General features: G+C 43.7%; 1 protein-coding gene across 1 annotated transcript; it reads right to left on the bottom strand.

The window, feature by feature from the left end:
* Positions 1 to 1,326: 1,326 nt before the first annotated feature.
* LOC106582496 (putative serpin E3) lies at positions 1,327 to 19,004 on the bottom strand. The gene is made up of 8 exons (XM_082966905.1): positions 18,928 to 19,004; positions 14,948 to 15,140; positions 14,606 to 14,876; positions 4,465 to 4,932; positions 3,924 to 4,122; positions 2,361 to 2,461; positions 1,960 to 2,130; positions 1,327 to 1,415 (listed from the first exon to the last, which is right to left on the bottom strand). Exons 1-8 carry the CDS (start codon positions 19,002 to 19,004, stop codon positions 1,327 to 1,329), a joined length of 1,569 nt encoding a protein of 522 aa, XP_082823031.1.
* Between the last annotated feature and the right edge of the window lie 5,145 nt (positions 19,005 to 24,149).

Genomic DNA, 24,149 nt, shown 5'->3' with positions numbered 1-24,149 from the left:
AGAAGCACAAGCATTTCGCTACACTCGCATTAACATCTAATAACCATGTGTATGTGACTAATAAAATCTGATTTGATTTGAAGATCGTACTTTTGAGAAATGTCCTCTGGTCTGATGAAACAAAAATAGAACTGTTTGGCCATAATGACCATTGTTATGTTTGGAGGAAAAAGGTGGAGACTTGCAAGCCGAAAAACACCGTCCCAACCGTGAAGCACGGGGGTGGCAGCATCATGTTGTGGGGGTGCTTTGCTGCAGGAGGGACTGGTGCACTTCACAAAATAGATGGCATCATGAGAAAGGAAAATTATGTGGATATATTGAAGCAACATCTCAAGACATCAGTCAGGAAGTTAAAGCTTGGTCGCAAATGCGTCTTCCAAATGGACAATGACCACAAGCATACTTCTAAAGTTGTGACAAAATGGCTTAAGGACAACAAAGTCAAGGTATTGGAGTGGCCATCACAAAGCCCTGACCTCAATCCTATAGAAAATCTGTGGGCAGAACTGAAAAAGCGTGTGCGAGCAAGGAGGCCTACAAGCCTGACTCAGTTACATCAGCTCTGTCAGGAGGAATGGGCCAAAATTCACCCAACTTATTGTGGGAAGCTTGTGGAAGGCTACCCGAAACATTTGACCCAAGTTAAACAATTTAAAGGCAATGCTACCAAATACTAATTTAGTGTATGTAAACTTCTGACCCACTGGGAATGTGATGAAAGAAATAAAAGCTTTAATAAATAATTATCTCTACAATTATTCTGACATTTCATTCTTAAAATAAAGTGGTGATCCTAACTGACCTAAGACAGGGACATTTTACAAGGATTAAATGTCAGGAATTGTGAAACTGAGTATAAATGTATTTGGCTAAGGTGTATGTAAACTTCCGACTTCAACTGTATGACAATCAGAAATCTCTCCAGAGGGTGATTATTATTTATTTTTTTCTCCACAAGTCATCTATGGGAAATTAGTGTTGATATGAGTTTTATTAATTTGGTGGATGTGAGAGTTTCTTAATCCTCTCCATGACCATGGATCAACCAGGAAATAGCCAGTAGTCCTACGCTACAGAAGTAAATGACCAAAACACTTTGGGTGAAAAACACAGATGTATTTACATTTTATTTACAGATATGTACAACAAATATTGTCCCTCTTTCTGATGTCTGGAAACCTCTTATTGGTCCCCAATAAATATAGGTACTGTGTTGGGGTTGAATATGAGCTGGGGTAGGGTATGGTGGTGGGGGTCCTAGGGTGGAGGTAAGGGGCTCCTAGGGTAGAGGTAAGGGGGTCCTAGGGTGGAGGTAAGGGGGTCCTAGGGTGGAGGTCCTAGGGTGGAGGTAGGGGGATCCTTGGTTGCCTGATCAGCTGGATTCACCACACGCCCCATGAATAGAACAGATCCTGGAGAGAGAGGGATGACAAATGGAACGATTAATAGAAGACCAAACTAACAAGGTGATGCTGTAACGGCAATACAACACACTGACTAAGGCTGTGTTTACACAGTCAGCCCAAATCTGATCTGCCACTGATCTGATTGGTCAAAAAAACTATCGGTGGCAAAAGATCAGAATTGGGCTGCCTGTGTAAACGCAGCTATAGCATGCTTCTTTTACTATGTTGAATATTAGTGGATGGTTTGAGTCCTGAATGCTGATTGGCTAAAAGCCGTGGTATATCAGACCGTATACCACAGGTATGACAAAAAAAATGCATTTTACTATTATAATTACGTTGGTAACCAGTTTATAATAGTAATAAGGCACCTCAGGGGGTTTGTGATATACGGCCAATATACCACGGCTAAGGGCTGTATCCAGGCACTCTGCATTGCGTCGTACATAAGAACAGCCCTTAGCCGTGGTATATTGGCCATATACCACACCCCCTCAGGCCTTATTGCATATGCAAGCCATCTGTTAATTTTTTTGTATGGTAGGCCTACCTGTGCTGACTTGTCGCAAGAGGAAGAAGAAAGGTCGGTCTGCTTTGAAGACGGGAGCTCGGGATCGTTTGAGTAGCACCATAGCTGTGGCTGCAGCTGCCTTGGTCCCGTCCTCTGTTACCTCTATCCTGGCCTCATGAAAGGCATCTGACACATATAGGTCCTCATCTGCTGTGGAGAGAAAAACACAATGTTTAAGTAGTGGACAGTCATCTGCATAGTGTACTGAGGATGACATGGAGCCTCATACAAGGTTTTATAGCTCGACTCAGAAAGTAAACCAAATTCCAATTTTGAAAATGTTCCTCGTTTTGAAAAGCATTGAAGAGACATTGTGGAATTTTGCCCCCCCTAATCTCTATATATATTAAACTAGGATAAGGCAGTTAAGTGTTCTGTACCTGAGAGTCCAGTAAAGTCTGCCGCCATTGGGTTGAAGGCGTCACTGACCCCCATCGACGGCAGAACCAACCTCAGGTTGAACCTGTTCTGCATGTTAAACCTGTTGAATGACAGTGTGCATTACACTACCATTATCCTGTTTGGCCACGATAGATCAGGCATCATGGAGGTTAGGACATGGTAAATGCTATGGGATCCTTGGGATGACCCTACCCCACAAGAGGTCTCTTCACAGTCCCCAAGTCCAGAACAGACTATGGGAGGCACACAGTAATACATAGAGGCCATGACTACATGGAACTTTATTCCACATCAAGTAACTGATGCAAGCAGTAAAATTAGATTTAAAAAACAGATTTAAAAAAAAAACACCTTCTGGAACAGCGGGGACTGTGAAGCAACACAAACATTGGCACAGACACATGCATACACACACACACACACACACACACACACACACACACACACACACACACACACACACACACACACACACACACACACACACACACGGATTTAGTACTGTAGATATGTGGTAGTGGTGGAGTAGGGGCCTGAGGGCACACAGTGTGTTGTGAAATCTGTGAATGTATTGTAATATTTTTAAAATTGTATAAACTGCCTTCATTTTGTTGGAACCCAGGAAGAGTAGCTGCTGCTTTGGCAGGAACTAATGGGGATCCATAATAAACCCCAGGAAGAGTAGCTGCTGCTTTGGCAGGAACTAATGGGGATCCATAATAAACCCCAGGAAGAGTAGCTGCTGCCTTGGCAGGAACTAATGGGGATCCATAATAAACCCCAGGAAGAGTAGCTGCTGCTTTGGCAGGAACAAATGGGGATCCATAATAAACCCCAGGAAGAGTAGCTGCTGCCTTGGCAGGAACTAACGGGGATCCATAATAAACCCCAGGAAGAGTAGCCGCTGCCTTGACAGGAACTAACGGGGATCCATAATAAACCCCAGGAAGAGTAGCCGCTGCCTTGGCAGGAACTAACGGGGATCCATAATAAACCCCAGGAAGAGTAGCCGCTGCATTGGCAGGACCTAACGGGGATCCATAATAAACCCCAGGAAGAGTAGCCGCTGCCTTGGCAGGAACTAATGGGGATCCATAATAAACCCCAGGAAGAGTAGCTGCTGCCTTGGCAGGAACTAATGGGGATCCATAATAAACCCCAGGAAGAGTAGCTGCTGCTTTGGCAGGACCTAATGGGGATCCATAATAAATACAAAATACCCTATAAACCATAATCCTTACCTAACCCTAAACCGTTTTAAATGTCAACTTCAATGGCGTGAAGTTAGGTTGTCCCAGGTATCCCTCTTAGCAAACAACGTTAGGATACAGGGAAAGGAAGCCAGTTTGGGCTAGGAAATGTTTTACATCAGTGATACTAACCTGGTTTAATAAATGTTTTACATCAGTGATACTAACCTGGTATAATAAATGTTTTACATCAGTGATACTAACCTGGCATAATAAATGTTTTACATCAGTGATACTAACCTGGTATAATAAATGTTTTTAAATGAAAACATATTGATATGTGTAGGCTACCTGGGGATGAAGACATCCATCTTGGTTCTACGGAGGCCGGTGTCCCAGGTGGCCACAGCGTTGGGGGTTAGCTGGGATTCCAGCGAGGACAGTGGTGTCTTCCTGTCACTGGGCATAGCCACCAGCAGACTGAGGGAGCGGCCCAGGTACGGCAGCTCCAGAACTGTGTAGCGCTGGTCAGACGAGGTGCGGAACTGACCTACTCATAGATGGGGAAACAAAGGGAGGGACAGCTTTGATAAGGGCACAGGATAAGCAATCGTATGGATTTTAGAATCCTTTTTTACATCAGCAGTTGTCCGTGTTTTACAGACACCCAGCCTAGAACCCCCCCAAAGAGCAAGCGATGCAGAAGCACTAAACACTTGTACTTTACAATGTCTTGTAGACTGTCAAATGATCTAGATTACTATAGTATGAATCAAAACTCCAAACTCTACCGTTAAGCTAAATGTGGTGTGGTACTTGATGGATTGACTATAAGCCACAGCCAAAGGGAGAGACAGACAGAAAGATATTGCCGTTGTCTCTTCTCACTTACCAAAGTTGACCTCTGTGGCCTGGTGCATCATGGGCACCTTGATGGTGCTGCCGTCCGACAGGGTGAAGGGAAGGTTCTGGGTGTCAGTGAAGAGGAACTGTTTCTGCCACACTCCCCGGAAGTTCACAGTGTTGACCAGGGCCATCTGCACCCGCTGTCCCCACCACAAGGCTTCTTCCTGAGCCTCGCCAGACCCAAACAGCTCCCCACTGCCACTGGACTGGAGGGGCTCACCGGTGCCGTGGTTGTGTCCCCACTGTTGCAGCTGGCTTCGACTGTGGTTGGGCTGGCTGAAGTTGGCTCGCGCCAGACTGCTGTTGCCCAAGGCTGCTGCATGCTGGGTAAAAACAGGAAGTAGCTGGACGCCGCTCTGGATGAATAGGACGCAGGCCTGCCGGAGCCGCACACCGTGACTGGAGTTACCCAAATCCCCCTGCGACCGCAACAGGAAGTCATGCACCTGCATATCTGGAGAGACCAGAAGTGGAATCAGTGGCTAGGTTCCTACTAAATTAGCTTTTTGGTTTTCATTTATGGTTAGGGTTAGGCATAAGGTTAGCAGAGTGGTTAAGGTTAGGGTTAGGCATAAGGTTAGCAGTGTGGTTAGGGATAGGCATAAGGTTAGCAGAGTGGTTAAGGTTAGGGTTAGGCATAAGGTTAGCAGTGTGGTTAGGGATAGGCATAAGGTTAGCAGTATGGTCAGGGTTAGGGTTAGGCATATGGTTAGCAATTTGGTGTAGGTTGAAGAACAATCTGGCCTTAAATGGCCATGTACTCTTATAATCTCCATCCGGCACAGCCAGAAGAGGCATAGTCACCCTTCAGAGCCTGGTTCCTCTCTAGGTTTCTTCCTAGGTTCCTGCCTTTCTAGGGAGTTTTTCCTAGCCACCGTGCTTCTACATCTGCATTGCTTTCTGTTTGGAATATTAGGCTGGGTTTCTGTATAGCACTTTGTGACATCAGCTGATGTTAAAAGGGCTTTATAAATACATTGAATTGATAGGTTAGGGTTAAGGTTAGCAGTGTGGTTATGGTTAGGTATAAGGTTAGCAGTGTGGTTAGGGTTAGGTATAAGGTTAGCAGTGTGGTTATGGTTAGGTATAAGGTTAGAAGTGTGGTTAGGGTTAGGCATAAGGTTAGCAGTGTGGTTAGGGTTAGGCATTAGGTTAGCAGTGTGGTTAGGGTTAGGCATAAGGTTAGCAGTGTGGTTAGGGTTAGGCATTCGGTTAGCAGTGTGGTTATGGTTAGGCATTAGGTTAGCAGTGTGGTTAGGGTTAGGCATTAGGTTAGCAGTGTGGTTAGGGTTAGGCATTCGGTTAGCAGTGTGGTTAGGGTTAGGCATTAGGTTAGCAGTGTGGTTAGGGTTAGGCATTAGGTTAGCAGTGTGGTTAGTGTTAAGCATTAGGTTAGCAGTGTGGTTAGGGTTAGGCATTAGGTTAGCAGTGTGGTTAGTGTTAAGCATTAGGTTAGCAGTGTGGTTATTAAGCATTAGGTTAGCAGTGTGGTTAGGGTTAGGCATAAGGTTAGCAGTGTGGTTAGGGTTAGGCATTAGGTTAGCAGTGTGGTTATTAAGCATTAGGTTAGCAGTGTGGTTATGGTTAGGCATTAGGTTAGCAGTGTGGTTAGGGTTAGGCATTAGGTTAGCAGTGTGGTTAGGGTTAGGCATTAGGTTAGCAGTGTGGTTAGGGTTAGGCATTAGGTTAGCAGTGTGGTTAGTGTTAAGCATTAGGTTAGCAGTGTGGTTAGGGTTAGGCATTAGGTTAGCAGTGTGGTTAGTGTTAAGCATTAGGTTAGCAGTGTGGTTATTAAGCATTAGGTTAGCAGTGTGGTTAGGGTTAGGCATAAGGTTAGCAGTGTGGTTAGGGTTAGGCATTAGGTTAGCAGTGTGGTTATTAAGCATTAGGTTAGCAGTGTGGTTATGGTTAGGCATTAGGTTAGCAGTGTGGTTAGGGTTAGGCATTAGGTTAGCAGTGTAGTTAGGGTTAGGCATTAGGTTAGCAGTGTGGTTAGGGTTAGGCATTAGGTTAGCAGTGTGGTTATTAAGCATAATGTTAGCAGTGTGGTTAGTGTTAAGCATTAGGTTAGCAGTGTGGTTAGGCATTAGGTTAGCAGTGTGGTTAGTGTTAAGCATTAGGTTAGCAGTGTGGTTAGGGTTAGGCATTAGGTTAGCAGTGTGGTTATTAAGCATTAGGTTAGCAGTGTGGTTAGGGTTAGGCATTAGGTTAGCAGTGTGGTTATTAAGCATTAGGTTAGCAGTGTGGTTAGGGTTAGGCATAAGGTTAGCAGTGTGGTTAGGGTTAGGCATTAGGTTAGCAGTGTGGTTAGGGTTAGGCATTAGGTTAGCAGTGTGGTTAGTGTTAAGCATTAGGTTAGCAGTGTGGTTAGTGTTAAGCATTAGGTTAGCAGTGTGGTTATTAAGCATAAGGTTAGCAGTGTGGTTAGGGTTAGGCATTAGGTTAGCAGTGTGGTTATTAAGCATTAGGTTAGCAGTGTGGTTAGGGTTAGGCATTAGGTTAGCAGTGTGGTTATTAAGCATTAGGTTAGCAGTGTGGTTAGTGTTAGGCATTAGGTTAGCAGTGTGGTTATTAAGCATTAGGTTAGCAGTGTGGTTAGGGTTAGGCATTAGGTTAGCAGTGTGGTTAGGGTTAGGCATTAGGTTAGCAGTGTGGTTAGTGTTAGGCATTAGGTTAGCAGTGTGGTTAGGGTTAGGCATTAGGTTAGCAGTGTGGTTATTAAGCATTAGGTTAGCAGTGTGGTTATTAAGCATTAGGTTAGCAGTGTGGTTAGGGTTAGGCATTAGGTTAGCAGTGTGGTTAGGGTTAGGCATTAGGTTAGCAGTGTGGTTATTAAGCATTAGGTTAGCAGTGTGGTTATTAAGCATTAGGTTAGCAGTGTGGTTATTAAGCATTAGGTTAGCAGTGTGGTTAGTGTTAAGCATTAGGTTAGCAGTGTGGTTAGTGTTAAGCATTAGGTTAGCAGTGTGGTTATTAAGCATTAGGTTAGCAGTGTGGTTATTAAGCATTAGGTTAGCAGTGTGTTTAGTGTTAAGCATTAGGTTAGCAGTGTGGTTATTAAGCATTAGGTTAGCAGTGTGGTTATTAAGCATTAGGTTAGCAGTGTGGTTATTAAGCATTAGGTTAGCAGTGTGGTTATTAAGCATTAGGTTAGCAGTGTGGTTATTAAGCATTAGGTTAGCAGTGTGGTTATTAAGCATTAGGTTAGCAGTGTGGTTATTAAGCATTAGGTTAGCAGTGTGGTTATTAAGCATTAGGTTAGCAGTGTGGTTAGTGTTAAGCATTAGGTTAGCAGTGTGGTTATTAAGCATTAGGTTAGCAGTGTGGTTAGGGTTAGGCATTAGGTTAGCAGTGTGGTTAGGGTTAGATCAGATTTTAAGAAGATAAATAGAACTGGTCTTCCCCACTAATGGTTGAGGGTTAGAGTAAGCTGACTCTAGATAAGATTTTGCAACTTTTCCAGATAGTGACGACCCAAATGGAAACCTTATGTGTTCAAGAATGTGATGAGGAAACGATGTATTCCAAAACAAGAGTGAAGAAGACACCAGGATCCGGCCAACCATTTAATCCAGCTCTGCAATTGCATGTATGTATGTATGTATGTATGTATGTATGTATGTATGTATGTATGTATGTATGTATGTATGTATGTATGTATGTATGTATGTATGTATGTATGTGTGTGTGTGATTTATGTATGTATGTATGTATGTATGTATGTATGTATGTATGTATGTATGTATGTATGTATTACATTACATTACATTTAAGTCATTTAGCAGACGCTCTTATCCAGAGCGACTTACAAAATGGTGCATTCACCTTATGATATCCAGTGGAACAACCACTTTACAATAGTGCATCTAAATATTTTAAGGGGGGGGGGGGGGTTTAGAAGGATTACTTTATCCTATCCTAGGTATTCCTTAAAGAGGTGGGGTTTCAGGTGTCTCCGGAAGGTGGTGATTGACTCCGCTGTCCTGGCGTCGTGAGGGAGCTTGTTCCACCATTGGGGTGCCAGAGCAGCGAACAGTTTTGACTGGGCTGAGCGGGAACTGTGCTTCCTCAGAGGTAGGGGGGCCAGCAGGCCAGTGGTGGATGAACGCAGTGCCCTTGTTTGGGTGTAGGGCCTGATCAGAGCCTGAAGGTATGGAGGTGCCGTTCCCTTCACAGCTCCGTAGGCAATCACCATGGTCTTGTAGCGGATGCGAGCTTCAACTGGAAGCCAGTGGAGAGAGCGGAGGAGCGGGGTGACGTGAGAGAACTTGGGAAGGTTGAACACCAGACGGGCTGCGGCGTTCTGGATGAGTTGTAGGGGTTTAATGGCACAGGCAGGGAGCCCAGCCAACAGCGAGTTGCAGTAATCCAGACGGGAGATGACAAGTGCCTGGATTAGGACCTGCGCCGCTTCCTGTGTGAGGCAGGGTCGTACTCTGCGAATGTTGTAGAGCATGAACCTACAGGATCGGGTCACCGCCTTGATGTTAGTGGAGAACGACAGGGTGTTGTCCAGGATCACGCCAAGGTTCTTAGCACTCTGGGAGGAGGACACAAGGGAGTTGTCAACCGTGATGGCGAGATCATGGAACGGGCAGTCCTTCCCCGGGAGGAAGAGCAGCTCCGTCTTGCCGAGGTTCAGCTTGAGCTGGTGATCCGTCATCCACACTGATATGTCTGACAGACATGCAGAGATGCGATTCGCCGCCTGGTTATCAGAAGGGGGAAAGGAGAAGATTAATTGTGTGTCGTCTGCATAGCAATGATAGGGGAGACCATGTGAGGATATGACAGAGCCAAGTGACTTGGTGTATAGCGAGAATAGGAGAGGGCCTAGAAGTATGTATGTATGTATGTATGTATGTATGTGTGTATGTATGTGTGTATGTATGTATGTGTACATATAAAGTGTGTATGTACATGTATGTACTGCATGTATGTACACTACCGTTCAAAAGTTTGGGGTCACTTTGTTCCTTGTTTTTGAAGGAAAAGCACATTTTCTGTCCATTAAAATAACATCAAACTGATCAGAAATACAGTGTAGACATTGCTAATGTTGTAAATGACTATTGTAGCTGGAAACTGCAGATTTTTTATGAAATATCTACATAGGCATACAGAGGCCCATTATCAGCAACCATCACTCCTGTGTTCCAATGGAACGTTGTGTTAGCTAATCCAAGTTTATCATTTGAAAAACCTAATTGATCATTAGAAAACCCTTTTGCAATTATGTTAGCACAGCTGAAAACTGTTGTCTGCTTAAAGAAGCAATAAAACTGGCCTTCTTTACACTAGTTGAGTATCTGGAGCATCAGAATTTGCGGGTTCGATTACAGGCTCAAAATGTCCAGAAACAAAGACCTTTCTTTTGAAACTAGTCAGCCTATTCTTGTTTTGAGAAATGAAGGCTATTCCATGCGAGAAATTGCCAAGAAACTAAAGATCTCGTACAACGCTGTGTACTACTCCCTTCACAGAACAGCGCAAACTGGCTGAAACCAGAAGAGAAAGAGGAGTTTGAGGCCCCGGTGCACAACTGAGCAAGAGGACAAGTACATTAGAGTGTCTAGTTTGAGAAACAAATGCCTCACAAGTCCTCAACTGGCAGCTTACCGTAATTTCCAGACTATAAGCCGCAACTTTTTTCCCACGCTTTGAACCTCGCGGCTTAAACAATGACGCGGATAATATATGGATTTTTCCCGCTTTCAATTTTTTTTTCTCCAAAAGAACACATTCTGTGACGTGCTCAGTTTTTTGGCAGCATGAAGCTTTCATTAGACCAATGAAATTTGCCGAACGGGTTAAGGTCAAACAACTTTTTTGTTTACTGTTTAGATTAAATCGAGCGCTCTCAAACTTCCCATCATTCTGATTACGGTAGTCATTTTGTCACCCTCATCATGGCAAAGACACGGAGAAATGCATATGATGCAGCTTTCAAGTTGAAGGCGATTGATCTGGCTGTTGGAAAAGGAAATAGAGCTGCTGCACGGGAGCTTGGTCTTAATGAGTCGATGATAAGACGTTGGAAACAGCAGCGTGAGGAATTGACTCAGTGCAAAATGACAACTAAAGCTTTCAGAGGGAAGAAAAGCAGATGGCCCGAACTAGAAAATTAGCTCGAAGACTGGTTCAACACACAGAGAGCAGACGGCCGAGGTATTTCAACTGTGCAGATCCGACTGAAAGCCAAAACAATCGCCACCGCAATGAAGTTTGAGGATTTTAGAGGTGGACCATCGTGGTGTCTCAGATTTATGAGACGTAAAGGCCTGTCCATCAGGGTACAGACGAGTCTGTGTCAGCAGCTCCCTCTCGACTACGAGGAAAAAGTTTAAAACTTCCGCAAATTCACTGATGCAAAGATAGCGGAGCATTCCATTGGCCCGCACGACATCATAAATATGGATGAGGTTCCTCTGACGTTTGACCTGCCTCTCACTCGGACTGTCAACAGGAAAGGCGAATCATCCGTCACGCTGAAAACAACTGGGCATGAAAAAAACGCACTTCACCTGTGTTCTGAGCTGTACGGCATCGGGAGAAAAGCTTCCACCGATGGTGATTTTTAAACGCACGACGATGCCAAAAGAAAAATTCCAGAGAGGAATTGTTGTGAAAGTCAACAAGAAAGGATGGATGACGGAAAGCCTAATGCATGAATGGCATACGGAGTGTTACGGCAAGCGACCGGGAGGATTCTTTCACAGGAACAAGGCATTGCTCACTTTGGACAGCATGAGGGCCCACATAACAGATTCGGTGAAAGAAGCCATCAAGAGGACAAACTCAATTCCAGCTGTGATTCCTGGGGGCACAACAAAGTATTTGCAGCCACTCGACATCAGTGTAAATCGTGCATTTAAGGTGGCGCTCCGTGTTCAGTGGGAGGCTTGGATGACAAGTGGGGAGAAATCCTTCACTAAAACGGGCCGCATGCGAAGAGCAACTTATGGTCAAGTCTGCCAGTGGGTCCTGACAGCGTGGAGCATTGTCAAAAAATCCACTATCATCAACGGGTTTCGAAAGGCTGGACTGCTGCGTGTTGAAGAGGGCTCAGCGGGGGATTTGCCTCCGGATGAAAGTGACGAGAGCGACAATGAAAACGATCCAATATCGGATGAAGCAATTCTGAGGCTATTCAACTCCGACACCGAAGGAGATGACTTCAGTTGTTTCAGTGCACAGGAGGAGGAAGATAGTGACCAATGACTTTCTTGGTAGGCTACTGTTTACTGCTAATTTTTGATTTTTTGTTACAAGCCGTGTTTCGTTAAAGCCTATTTATTTTTGTTACAAGCTGTGTTTCGTTAAAGCCTATTTATTTTTGTTACAAGCTGTGTTTCGTTAAAGCCTGTGTAAAGTTAATTTGTTTCAATGTACCGGTAGGCACCTCCGGCTTATAGACGTGCGGCTTATTTATGTTTAAAATATATATATTTTTTAATTCAGTGGCTTATATTCAGGTGCGCTCAATAGTCCGGAAATTACGGTAATTAAATAGTACCCGGAAAACACCAGTTTTAACGTCAACAGTGAAGAGGCGACTCTGGGAGGCTGGCCTTCTAGGCAGAGTTCCTCTGTCCAGTGTCTGTGTTCTTTTGCCCATCTTAATCTTTTTTTTTTATTGGCCAGTCTGAGATATGGCTTTTTCTTTGCAACTCTGCCTTTGCAAGGGTTAAAAAAAAGTCTCACCATCCCCACCCCTAAACTACTTCCCGCGGCTATGGACCCATATAAAGTCAGCAAAAAAAGAAACGTCCCTTTTTCAGGACCCTGTCTTTCAAAGATAATTCGTAAAAATCCAAATAACTTCACAGATCTTCATTGTAAAAGGTTTAAACACTGTTTCCATGCTTTTTCAATGAAACAAACAATTAATGGACATGCACCTGTGGAATGGTCATTAAGACACTAACAGCTTACAGATGGTAGGGAGTTAAGGTCTCAGTTATGAAAACTTAGGACACTAAAGAGGCCTTTCTACTACCTCTGAAAAACACCAGAAGAAAGATGCCCAGGGTCCCTGCAGATTTGCGTGAATGTGCCTTAGGCATGCTGCAAGGAGGCATGAGGACCGTAGATGTGGCCAGGGCAATAAATTGTGATGTCCGTACTGTGAAACGCCTAAGACAGCGCTACAGGGAGACAGGACGGACAGCTGATCATCCTCGCAGTGGCAGACCATGTGTAACAACACCTGCACAGGATTGGTACACACCTGCGGGACAGGTACAGGATGGAAAAAACAAATGCCCGAGTTACACTAGGAACGCACAATCCCTCCATCAGTGCTCAGACTGTCCGCAAGAGGCTGAGAGAGGCGCGACTGAGGGCTTGTAGGCCTGTTGTAAGGCAGGTCCTCACCAGACATCACCGGCAAAAACGTTGCCTATGGGCACAAACCCACCGTCGCTGGACCATACAGGACTGGCAAAAAGTGCTCTTCACTGACGAGTCGCAGTTTTGTCTCACCAGAGGTGATGGTCGGATTCATGTTTATTGTCGAAGGAATGAGCGTTACACCGAGGCCTGTACTCTGGAGCGGGATCGATTTGGAGGTGGAGGGTCCGTCATGGTCTGGGGCGGTGTGTCACAGCATCATCGGACTGAGGTTGTTGTCATTGCAGGTAATCTCAACGCTGTGCGTTACAGGGAAGACATCCTCTTCTCTCATGTGGTATCCTTCCTGGAGGCTTATCCTGACATGACACTTCAGCATGACAATGCCACCAGCCATACTGCTCGTTCTGTGCATGATTTGCTGCAAGACAGGAATGTCAGTGTTCTGCCATAGCCAGCGAAGAGCCCAGATCTCAATCCCATTGAGCACGTCTGGGACCTGTCGGATCGGAGGGTGAGGGCTAGGGCCATTCCCCCCAGAAATGTCCGGGAACTTGCAGGTGCCTTGGTGGAAGCGTGGGGTAACATCTCACAGCAAATACTGGCCAATCTGGTGCAGTCTATGAGGAGGAGATGCACTGCAGTACTTAATGCAGCTGGTGGCCACACCAGATACTGACTGTTACTTTTCATTTTGACCCACCCTTTGTTCAGGGACACATTATTCCATTTCTGTTAGTCACATGTCTGTGGAACTTGTTCAGTTTATGTCTCAGTTGTTGAATCTCATACAAATATTTACACATGTTAAGTTTGCTGAAAATAAACGCAGTTGATAGTGAGGATGTTTTTTTTTTTTTTGCTGAGTTTATTTCAATCATATTCAAATAAAATGTCATGTTCATGCTCGATTGAGTTCTATTTTGCTAATTGTTGGCTACCGTCTGTGATTTTTGCCTCAATATTTCATGATGTGTAACAAGATGTGCACAATAATGTGCCAAAGAATAAGCCTAAATATTTGCAGATATAGGTGATAATATCGCTCTAGGACGCTGATTCGTCGTCCGTATTGTGGACTAATGTTAAGGTAATATTTGAATGGAGAAAAATGATCAGAGCAAGGCTGCTTTCCATCCTATCAGTATCATATCGACACATTCTCCAATGGCGGTTAAATCTACGCAGTGTTTTGAGAAACGCATGAGACATCGAGCCCAGGTCCATACCACATGTGTATATACTGTACACAGCCACCCGTGGCTTAGAGTCAAAACCTTTTCTTCACTTTGGCACCTTTCACCTTTTTTATCAATCAAGTATGCTGATAAATCAATAAAATATGCTCCTTCTCTCTCTCTGCCTGAAGTACGCCCTTCTCTACATGACCTTTTAAACTTTACTGGTTTAGTGACTAATGTGTAACACCATGACCTTTCGACCCCAGAGTCTCAGTGTTATCCTCTGAATAATCTGATTACAAAGCAGAGGCGGGTATTAAGGCTCCAGACACCACTCTACCAGCCCACAGGACCCCCCATACCAATTGGCCCACAGGACCCCCCATACCAATTGGCCCACAGGACCCCGTACCAACGGTGCAGCCCGGCACCAGTTTAAGGGAATATTCTCAGGTGACTGATTTAAACAAACCGTAATGGAGAGCAAAATAAACCCACAGTGGTAAAGATGCTAGTTAAAGGGCTCAGCCATCCTCTGGATGCCCTTTGACCTCTTAGCCCATGGGGCTCTGTTTGGGGAGCGGGGTTTCTTACCGTTGATGTCATATCCCAGTGCGGCCACCAGTTGCGCCAGCGTGTTGCCGCGGGCGCCCAGCTGCAGAAGACCCAAGGACAGCGAGACGCTCGCTGGCGACACGATCAAGTTGGAGTTGTTCTCTGTCTTGGTGAGCGTTTGGTAAAGGCTGACGGCGAACTCTGCGTGCAGCTCTCCCATGGTGTCTTGAAGGCTGAAGGCGTCACACTGACCCCTCTCCACCAACCAGAAGTAGACAAACAGCGAGGTCATCGACAGGCGACACATGACCTTGGAGGTCAAAGGTCAAAGGACAAATGTAGATGTTGATGGCAGATGGGGCCCACAGAGATAGGGCCCACAGAGATGGAGTCCACAGAGATGGGGCCCACAGAGATGGAGTCCACAGAGATGGGGTCCACAGAGATGGGGCCCACAGAGATGGGGCCCACAGAGATGGAGTCCACAGAGATGGGGTCCACAGAGATGGGGTTCACAGAGATGGGGCCCACAGAGATGGGGCCCACAGAGATGGGGCCCACAGGGATGGGGTCACTACAAAGACAAGGAGGGAAGGTCATGTTATAACGTCTTTATAAGGCATAGTCTTATTGTTCCGTGTCACTACATAGATAGATTTTATTTGGCAGTTTAAAAAAAAATAGACATGCGTAAAACTTGACAAGGATAATACAAAGTCAATGATTTGTGATCCCTGATGATATCAAGTGTTGCCTTAGATACATTCATGAATAGTTCTTGATCGAATAACTTTTCATTGTAACACCAGACTTAGTTACTTATGGAAATCCAGAGGACATATGAATTAAAAGAAAATGATTCCCTTGTTATGTTGAGATCACAACTTATTTATCTCATGAGCACGACAAAAAAAACTTTTTGGGTGGGTCAAGATCACGAGATAAACTGTATAAATAGGAGTGGATGTATTGACGTTAGATTGACAGTATGACTGAGGCGGCAGAGCCCACGGTGGATCAGAGCCCACGGTGAATCAGAGCCCACGGTGGATCAGAGGCCACGGTGGATCAGAGCCCACGGTGGATCAGAGGCCACGGTGGATCAGAGCCCACGGTGGATCAGAGGCCACGGTGAATCAGAGCCCACGGTGGATCAGAGCCCACGGTGGATCAGAGCCCACGGTGGATCAGCACATACAGTTGAAGTCGGAAGTTTACATACACCTTAGCCAAATACATTTAAATTCAGTTTTTGACAATTCCTGACATTTAATCCTAGTAATAATTCCATATCTTAGGTCAGTTAGGATCACCACTTTATTTTAAGAATGTGAAATGTCAGAATAATAGTAGAGAGAATGATTTATTTCAGCTTTTATTTCTTTCATCACATTCAAAGTGGGTCAGAAGTTTACATACACTCAATTAGTATTTGGTAGCATTGCCTTAAAATTGGGTCAAACGTTTCGGGTAGCATTCCACAAGCGTCCCACAATAAGTTGGGTGAATTTTGGCCCATTCCTCCTGACAGAGCTGGTGTAACTGAGTCAGGTTTGTAGGCCTCCTTGCTCGCACACACTTTTTCAGTTCTGCCCTCAAATTTTCCATAGGATTGAGGTCAAGGCTTTGTGATGGCCACTCCATCACCTTGACTTTGTTGTCCTTAAGCCATTTTGCCACAACTTCGGAAGTATGCTTGTTGTCATTGTCCATTTGAAAGACCCATTTGCGACCAAGCTTTAACTTCCTGACTGATGTCTTGAGATGTTGCTTCAATATATCTAACATTTTCCTTTCTCATGATGGCATCTATTTTGTGAAGTGCACCAGTCCCTCCTGCAGCAAAGCACCCCCACAACATTATGCTGCCACCCCTGTTCCTCACGGTTAGGATGGTGTTCTTCGGCTTGCAAGCCTCCCCCTTTTTCCTCCAAACATAACGATGGTCATTATGGCCCAATGGTTCTATTTTTGTTTCTTCAGACCAGAGGACATTTCTCCAAAAAGTACGATCTTTGACCCCATGTGCAAAGCATAGTCTGGCTTTTTTATGGCGGTTTTGGAGCAGTGGCTTCTTCCTTGCTTGGAGGACTTTCAGGTTATGCCGATATAGGACACGTTTTACTGTAGATATAGATACTTTTGTACCTGTTTCCTCCAGCATCTTCACAAGGTCCTTTGCTGTTGTTCTGGGATTGATTTGCACTTATCGCAACAAAGTACATTCATCTCTAGGAGACAGAATGTGTCTTCTTCCTGAGCGGTATGACGGCTGCGTGGTCCCATAGTGTTTATACTTGCATACTCTTGTTTGTACAGATGAACGTGGTACCTTCAGGCATTTGGAAATTGCTCCCAAGGATGAACCATACTTGTGGAGGTCTACAATTCTTTTTCTGAGGTGTTGTCTGATTTCTTTTGATTTTCCCATGATGTCAAGCAAAGAGTCACTGAGTTTGAAGGTAGGCCTTCAAATACATCCACAGGTACACCTCCAATTGACTCAAATTATGTCAATTAGCCTATCAGAAGCTTCTAAAGCCATGACATCATTTTCTGGAATTTTCCAAGCTGTTTAATAAAGGCACAGTCAACTTAGTGTATGTAAACTTCTGACCCACTGGAATTGTGATACAGTGAATTATAAGTGAAATAATCTGTCTGAAAACAATTGTTGGAAAGATTACTTCTGTCATGCACAAAGTAGATGTCCTAACCGACTTGTCAAAACTATAGTTTGTTAACAAGAAATGTGTGGAGTGGTTGAAAAACAAGTTTTAAGTGTACGTAAACTTCTGACTTCAACTGTACATTTCTATTGATTGCTACACTAAGGGACGGTACATTTCATGCTGACATCATGCTTTCATTTGTGTTTGGAACTCATCAGTTTATAAGTTTGAACGTTAGCAAGCTAAATATCCCTTACCTTGAGCTATAGAGCTTGTGGGGAAGCTAAGCCCTGGTGGGGCATTTAAGCCCTGAACAATGCCTGACAGGCAGCCCTGTCTCCCAGGCTGTGTGGCACCCCCAAGACCACAGCCAATCGCATGCAAGCAGCTAACTTGGCTAGCCTTGTGAGCTAGCTGGCTAGTCTTGTGAGCTAGCTAGCTAGTTAGCTAGGTAGTCTTGCTAGCTAGATAAGTAGCTAGCTAACTTGTTATCTACGCTAGTTGTTAGCTTGCACAACTGATATATAATTGTAAGGAACACTTCATGTTTTATCGATAATATTTACATTTACAAAGTGAGTGAGCTATATTTTTGACAGTCTGATAAGCAGACTCAAAGGCTGATAAGTCATGATGCTGCCTTGCAGGCTGTTTCATAGGTAAAGCTCCTTGCAAGCTGATAAGCATTGATGAGTTTGGATTTCTAAACTTGAAATATTATTAATCATTAATTGTAATAGAAACATGAGGGGTGCCATAGTCTAGCGTCTACACCAGAAGTTAATGGGTATCTGTAGGAGGAATGTATATGGTGAAGGCAATTAAGCTTGGAATGTACTGAGTGAAGGAAAGACGATCACATCTCGGCAGGCACTGATAAGGGTGGGGAGTTGTGGATTAGTGAGGAATGGGGGCTGAGGTCAGGTCAGGTCACATTAAGGGAGAAGGAACATTTTATTTCCTGTGTCACTTAATTTCCTGCCTAGCAACAGAGATGTGGTGTTTAGAGAGAAAGAGGAGATTCAACCCCAAATTGGGGTATATATACCACCGCTGGTGGAACCATGTCTTTGTCTGTTCAGCTGTTCGATCCCTTGGGGTGAATAAACGTGGATTAAGCTTTCATAGTGTCCTTCGAGTTCTTACTCTGATGTTTAGAACCTAACAGCATTCAGTGCATTATGTATATGATCAAGAGTGAGTGAGCTCTATTCCGGGCATGCTGATCTGACTTAATAGCAGACTCGGATGCTGATATGTCAGGATGCTGATAAGTCAGGATGCTGCCTTGTAGGTTGTTTGCAAGGAGCCTTACATATAGCATCGCTACTGTTATTTTTCACTGTCTTTTTTATTTCTTACTTACCTATTGTTCACCTAATACCTTTTTTGCACTGTTCATTAGAGCCTGTAAGTACGCATTTCACTGTAAGGTCTACACCTGTTGTATTCGGCGCACGTGACAAATACACTTTGATTTATCAGCTTCTGAGGCTGCTATTAAATCTGATTAGCCTGCCAGGAATATAGCTTATTATCCACAAAACATAAAGGTTCCCTTATAATTATACACATCAGTAATGCAAGCTAAGAACCAGCATAGATAACAAGCTAGTTTGCTAGCTAGCTAACACGACTACCTGGCTAACTAGCTAGCTCACAAGACTAGCCAAGTTAGCTGCGTTGTACCTCGCATGCGTTTGACTGTGGTCTTGGGTGCGGACGGCCAGGCATCGTTCAGGGCTTAAATGCCCCCGCGACCACATTGCGATCGACCCACCCAGAGGGCACCTTGATGAGGTGGTTTATTATCATGCATCTGAACAAATGAATGGATGATGATGGAATTTTGATGATCTTGTGATCTCGAAACAAAACAACTTTTGTTATCTAGTGATCATGAGATCACTAGATAACCCGTGCGTCAATCAAAGTAACATAGTAACAAAAAAATCCTTATCAAAATCTGTCAGTTTAAACTAGAGATATCAGGATTTGCATGGGCTGCGTCTCAATCCACCACATCCGCCAGCCATCCTTATCTGCGGTAGAAGGTGGGCGAGCTAGGAGCTTGTCAGACTATGAGACATCCCCAAAATTGGTATTTTCACAAAAACGTCTGTAGCGTCTGAACAGTTTAACGTATACACTATTATGACCACTTTGTGGAAAGGGTGGAATCACAACTGTCACAGGACTCATCTGAAGGTAACAAATGGAAGTATGGAGGTAGTTTAGTGCCAACAAAAATAAGGGGTTAGAAATGTGTAAAAAAAAATATATATATATATTCCCTGAGCTTTCTTATATCTCTTAGATATAGGACAGACACTTCAAAACCTTATTCATGATTTATTTTTCTGACTGTCATTTTTTGCCATTTATGATTGAGTTATTCAATGTGTTTCTTTGGGCTATAGTAGTAAGTAGTATTTGCGCTCCCGAGTGGTGCAACGTTCTAAGGCACTGTAGTACCTGGTTTGAATCCAGGCTGTATCACAACCGGCCATGATTGGGGTGTCCCATAGGGCGGCGCACAATTGGCCCAGGGTCTTCCGGGTTTTTCCCGGGGTAGGCCGTCATTGTAAATAAGAATTTGTTCTTAACTGAATTGCCTAGTTTAAATAAAGTTTTTAACGTTTTTTAAAGAAGGCCAAAATCAATAGAAACAGAAATAAACCAGTGATAGTGATGACATCATCCACCCATTCCTTAGGAAAACTCCCGATGGCGCATTAAAAGCCGGGAAGTATTTTAATTTTAAAGCACGCCATATTGCTGAATGGTGTTGAATCAAAGACAGTACAGTATGATGATGGGCTAAAACTGCTTCTCCAATTAGAAATCCCCGATCACACTTGTAGGCAATGTCATTGCGACGTTGGCTAGCTAAACTCATGCGTAGAAAACCACGTAATCTGGTCTAATAGTCGTCTCAAATCAAATGAAATTGTATTTCTCACATGCGCCGAATACAACAAGTGTAGACTTTACAGTGAAATGATTACTTGCAAACCCTTAACCAACAATGCTTTAAGTTAAGAAAAATAAGTGTTAAGTAAAAAATGTAAAATAAAAGTAACAAATAATTAAAGAGCAGCAGTAAAATAACAATAGTGAGGCTATATACAGGGGGTACCGGTACAGAGCCAATGTGCGGGGGCACCGGTTAGTCGAGGTAATTGAGGTAATATGTACATGTAGATAGAGTAAAAGTGACTATGCATAGATAATAACAGAGAGTAGCAGCAGCGTAGAAGAGGAGTCTGGGTAGCCCTTTGATTAGCTGTTCAGGAGTCTTATTGCTTGGGGGTAGAAGCTGTTAAGAAGCCTTTTGGACCTAGACTTGGTGCTCCGGTACCACTTGCCGTGGGCTAGCAGAGAGAACATTCTATGACTAGGGTGGTTGGAGTCTTTGACAATTTTTAGGGCCTTGCTCTGACACCGCCTGGTATAGAGGCCCTGGATGGCAGGAAGCTTGGCCCCAGTGATGTACTGGGCCATACGCACTACCCTCTGTAGTGCCTTGCAGTCAGAGGGTGAGCAGCTGTCATACCAGGCAGTGATGCAACCAGTCAGGATGCTCTCAGTGGTGCAGCTATAGAACCTTTTGAGGATCTGAGGACCCATGCCAAATCTTTTCAGTCTCCTGAGTGGGAATATGCTTTGTCGGTGCCCTCTTCACGGCTGGCTTAGTGTGTTTGGACCGTGATAGTTTGTTGATGATGTGGACACCAAGGAACTTGAAGCTCTCAACCTGCTCCACTACCACCCCATCGATGTGAATGGGGGGCGTGTTTGGTCCTCCTTTTCCTCTAGTCCACAATCATCTCCTTTGTTTTGCTCACGTTGAGGGAGAGGTTGTTGTCCTGCACCACATAGCCAGGTCTCTGACCTCCTCCTTATAGGCTGTCTCATCATTGTCGGTGATCAGGCCTACCTCCGTTGTGTTTGATAACTATGAATCCACACGTAGCATAGTAAATGTGAATCAGGGACACTAAAATGATATTGTATGATATGTTATGTTTGGTATGGTTACATAAGACAGAAGGTTACTTAAAGGGATATCTTGGGATGCTAGCAGTTACCGTAGACTTCTAGTCATTGCGCTACCGCTAGTTAGCAATTACGCTAACATTAGTTACCAACTTCCTTCAAACTGCATGCAGAGACATAAAAATTGTAACCATGATTTTATCTGACTCTGGGGAAGTAGATAAACGGCTTCATTGACAAAATCTTGAAGTATCCCTTTAAGGCAAAAACAAAAGATGGGGGCTTGGTCATGGTGGATTGGTAGGCATATGAAGCAAACATCTAGCAACCCAAAGGTTGTGTGTTCAAATCTCATCACTGACAGCTTTAGCATTTTAGCTAATTAGCACATTTTCAACTACTTACCACTTTTATCTACTTTGCATCTACTTAGCATGTTAGCTAACCATTCCCCTATCCTTAACCCAACTTTAACCACTAAACTAGATAATGTTATAGCCACCTTGCTAACGTTAGCGTTAGCCACGTAGCTAATGTTAGCGAAAACAAATTAGAATTCATAACGTATCATATGTTTGGCAAATTCGTAACATTTTGTAAGAATTGCAATTTATAACATATCATACGAAATTGATGATGGACAGCCGCAAATTAATACATACCATACGAAACGTAACAACTCTTTGGAGTGTCCCGTATTTACATTTACTATATATGTTAAGTCTACTCCTGATTCCAGGTTGCAAATATTTGTAGCCTATGCCTATAATGATCATGACTGATATACTGTCTAAGCAAATGTTCCTTACCCAGTAGACATAACCTTTATAAATGTTATACATTCCATACAAAAATGTACCAGTCAAAAGTTTGGACACACCTACTCATTCAAGGATTGTTCTTTATTTGTACTATTTTCTACATTGTAGAATAATAGTGACGACATCAAAACTATGAAATAACACATATGGAATTATGTAGTAACCACAAAATATATTTTAGATTCTTCAAATTAGCCACCCTTTGCCTTGATGACAGCTTTGCACACTCTTGGCATTCTCTCAACCAGCTTCTTGAGGAATGTTTTCCCAGCAGTCTTGAAGGAGTTCCCACATATGCTGAGCACTTGTTGGCTGCTTTTCCTTCACTCCGCGGTCCAACTCATCCTAAACTCATCATCTCCTTTGAACAGTTGATGTTGAGATATGTCTGTTACTTGAACTCTGTGAAGCATTTATTTGGGCTGCAATTTCTGAGGCTGGTAACTCTAATGAACTTATCCTCTGCAGCAGAGGTTACTCTGGGTCGTCCTTTCCTGTGGTGGTCCTCATGAGAGCCAGTTTTATCATAGTGCTTGATGGTTTTTGTAACTGCACAACGTTTTCCAGATTGACTGACCTTCATGTCTTAAAGTAATGATGGACTGTCGTTTCTCTTTACTTATTTGAGCTGTTCTTGCCACAATATGGACTCAGTCTTTTACCTAATAGGGTTATATTCTGTATACCACCCCTACCTTATCACAACACAACTGATTGGCTCAAACGCATTGCGAAGGAAAGAAATTCCACAAATTAACTTTTAACAAGGTACACCTGTTAATTGAAATGCATTCCAGGTGACTACCTCATGAAGCAGGTTGAGAGAATGCCAAGAGTGTGCAAAGCTGTCATCAAGGCAAAAGGTAGCTACTTTGAAGAATCTCAAATATAAAATATATGTTGATTTGTTTAACACTTTTTTGGTTACTACATTATTCCATGTGTGTTATTTAATAGTTGTAATGTCTTTACTATTATTATACAATGTAGAACTTTTGACTGGTACTGTATTTTAAAGAGCCAAAGCTAATGGAAACCATATAAGCCAACAAATAGGGAACTTAAATTATCTGCAATCATTTAAAGTTAAAACTCATCACAGTTGTAAGTCTGTCATAATTGCGCTTGGCCTTAAACATGGCAAATACGCATGCCAGAAACTTACCTGCAAGTCAGGTAAATAGGAAGGTTACAATTATGTCGCCTATCTGTCCCAATTCCTGACAGTTATCGCCAAAGATCTGGTGTCCACTAAAGTCCTCTATCACTGTCACTGGAGAGCTTGTGTGCGCGTATATCCATCTCACCTCTCCTGTCCGGGTGTTTGTTGTGTCTGCGCCTTGCGTAGCCAGCTGCTTGAGTGGTGAGCGGGTTCTCAGTCATAAGACTGTGTTTAAAGGGAGTGCTCCGTGTTTGCGGTCTCTGTCGGCGATGTCCGTACCACTCGGCTAGAATGCCCACTTCCCTGAACCGGCACTAGAAGGAGCCAGGCGCAGGGAGGCATGTCACCGACCAGCAAATCCCTACACGAACTGAGAAAAAAGACACACACACACACACACACACACACACACACACACACACACACACACACACACACACACACACACACACACACACACACACACACACACACACCTTACCAGAAGACAGTCGGTCCCCGAATTATTTGTTGTGGTGATCAAATGGCATCCCTAAAAAGAAGATAACACACTGACCATCCCAGTACTGCATTAGGCTTCTAATGGGAAGACGCTATGGAATGTATCATTACAGTCGTGGCCAAAAATATTGGCAACCTTGCATTTTTTTCAAGTAACTCAACAATTTTCCCTAAAAATACGTTGAAATTGAACGAAGAATTTGGTCTCCACAATTCGTTATTTCACTGTTAATATTACAGAACCTTTGTTTTTGATTCAGAACTGAATATATCCATTTAAATCAGTAAATAAACAGAAATGGTATTGACAAAATTATTGACACACTAGACTTCAAATTTGGTAGCACAGCCTTTGGTCTAAATAACTGCAATCAAGCACTTCCTTTAACCATCAATGAGCTTCCTGCACCTCTGTACGGGTAGTTTGG

Source organism: Salmo salar, chromosome 21 (assembly GCF_965601325.2).
Source record: "Salmo salar chromosome 21, fSalSal1, whole genome shotgun sequence".
In the NCBI taxonomy this organism is placed as follows: Eukaryota; Metazoa; Chordata; class Actinopteri; order Salmoniformes; family Salmonidae; genus Salmo; species Salmo salar.
This window is presented reverse-complemented; position numbering and strand designations above follow the sequence as displayed.

Coding starts and splice junctions, on each gene's coding strand:
- LOC106582496 (XM_082966905.1), bottom strand. CDS start 19,004: ATGTGGTCGCGGGGGCATTTAAGCCCTGAACGATGCCTGGCCGTCCGC. Junction 4,933..14,605: donor ACTGGGATATGACATCAACG/GTAAGAAACCCC, acceptor TGGTCTCTCCAG/ATATGCAGGTGCATGACTTC. Junction 1,416..1,959: donor CTTGCGACAAGTCAGCACAG/GTAGGCCTACCA, acceptor CTCTCTCTCCAG/GATCTGTTCTATTCATGGGG.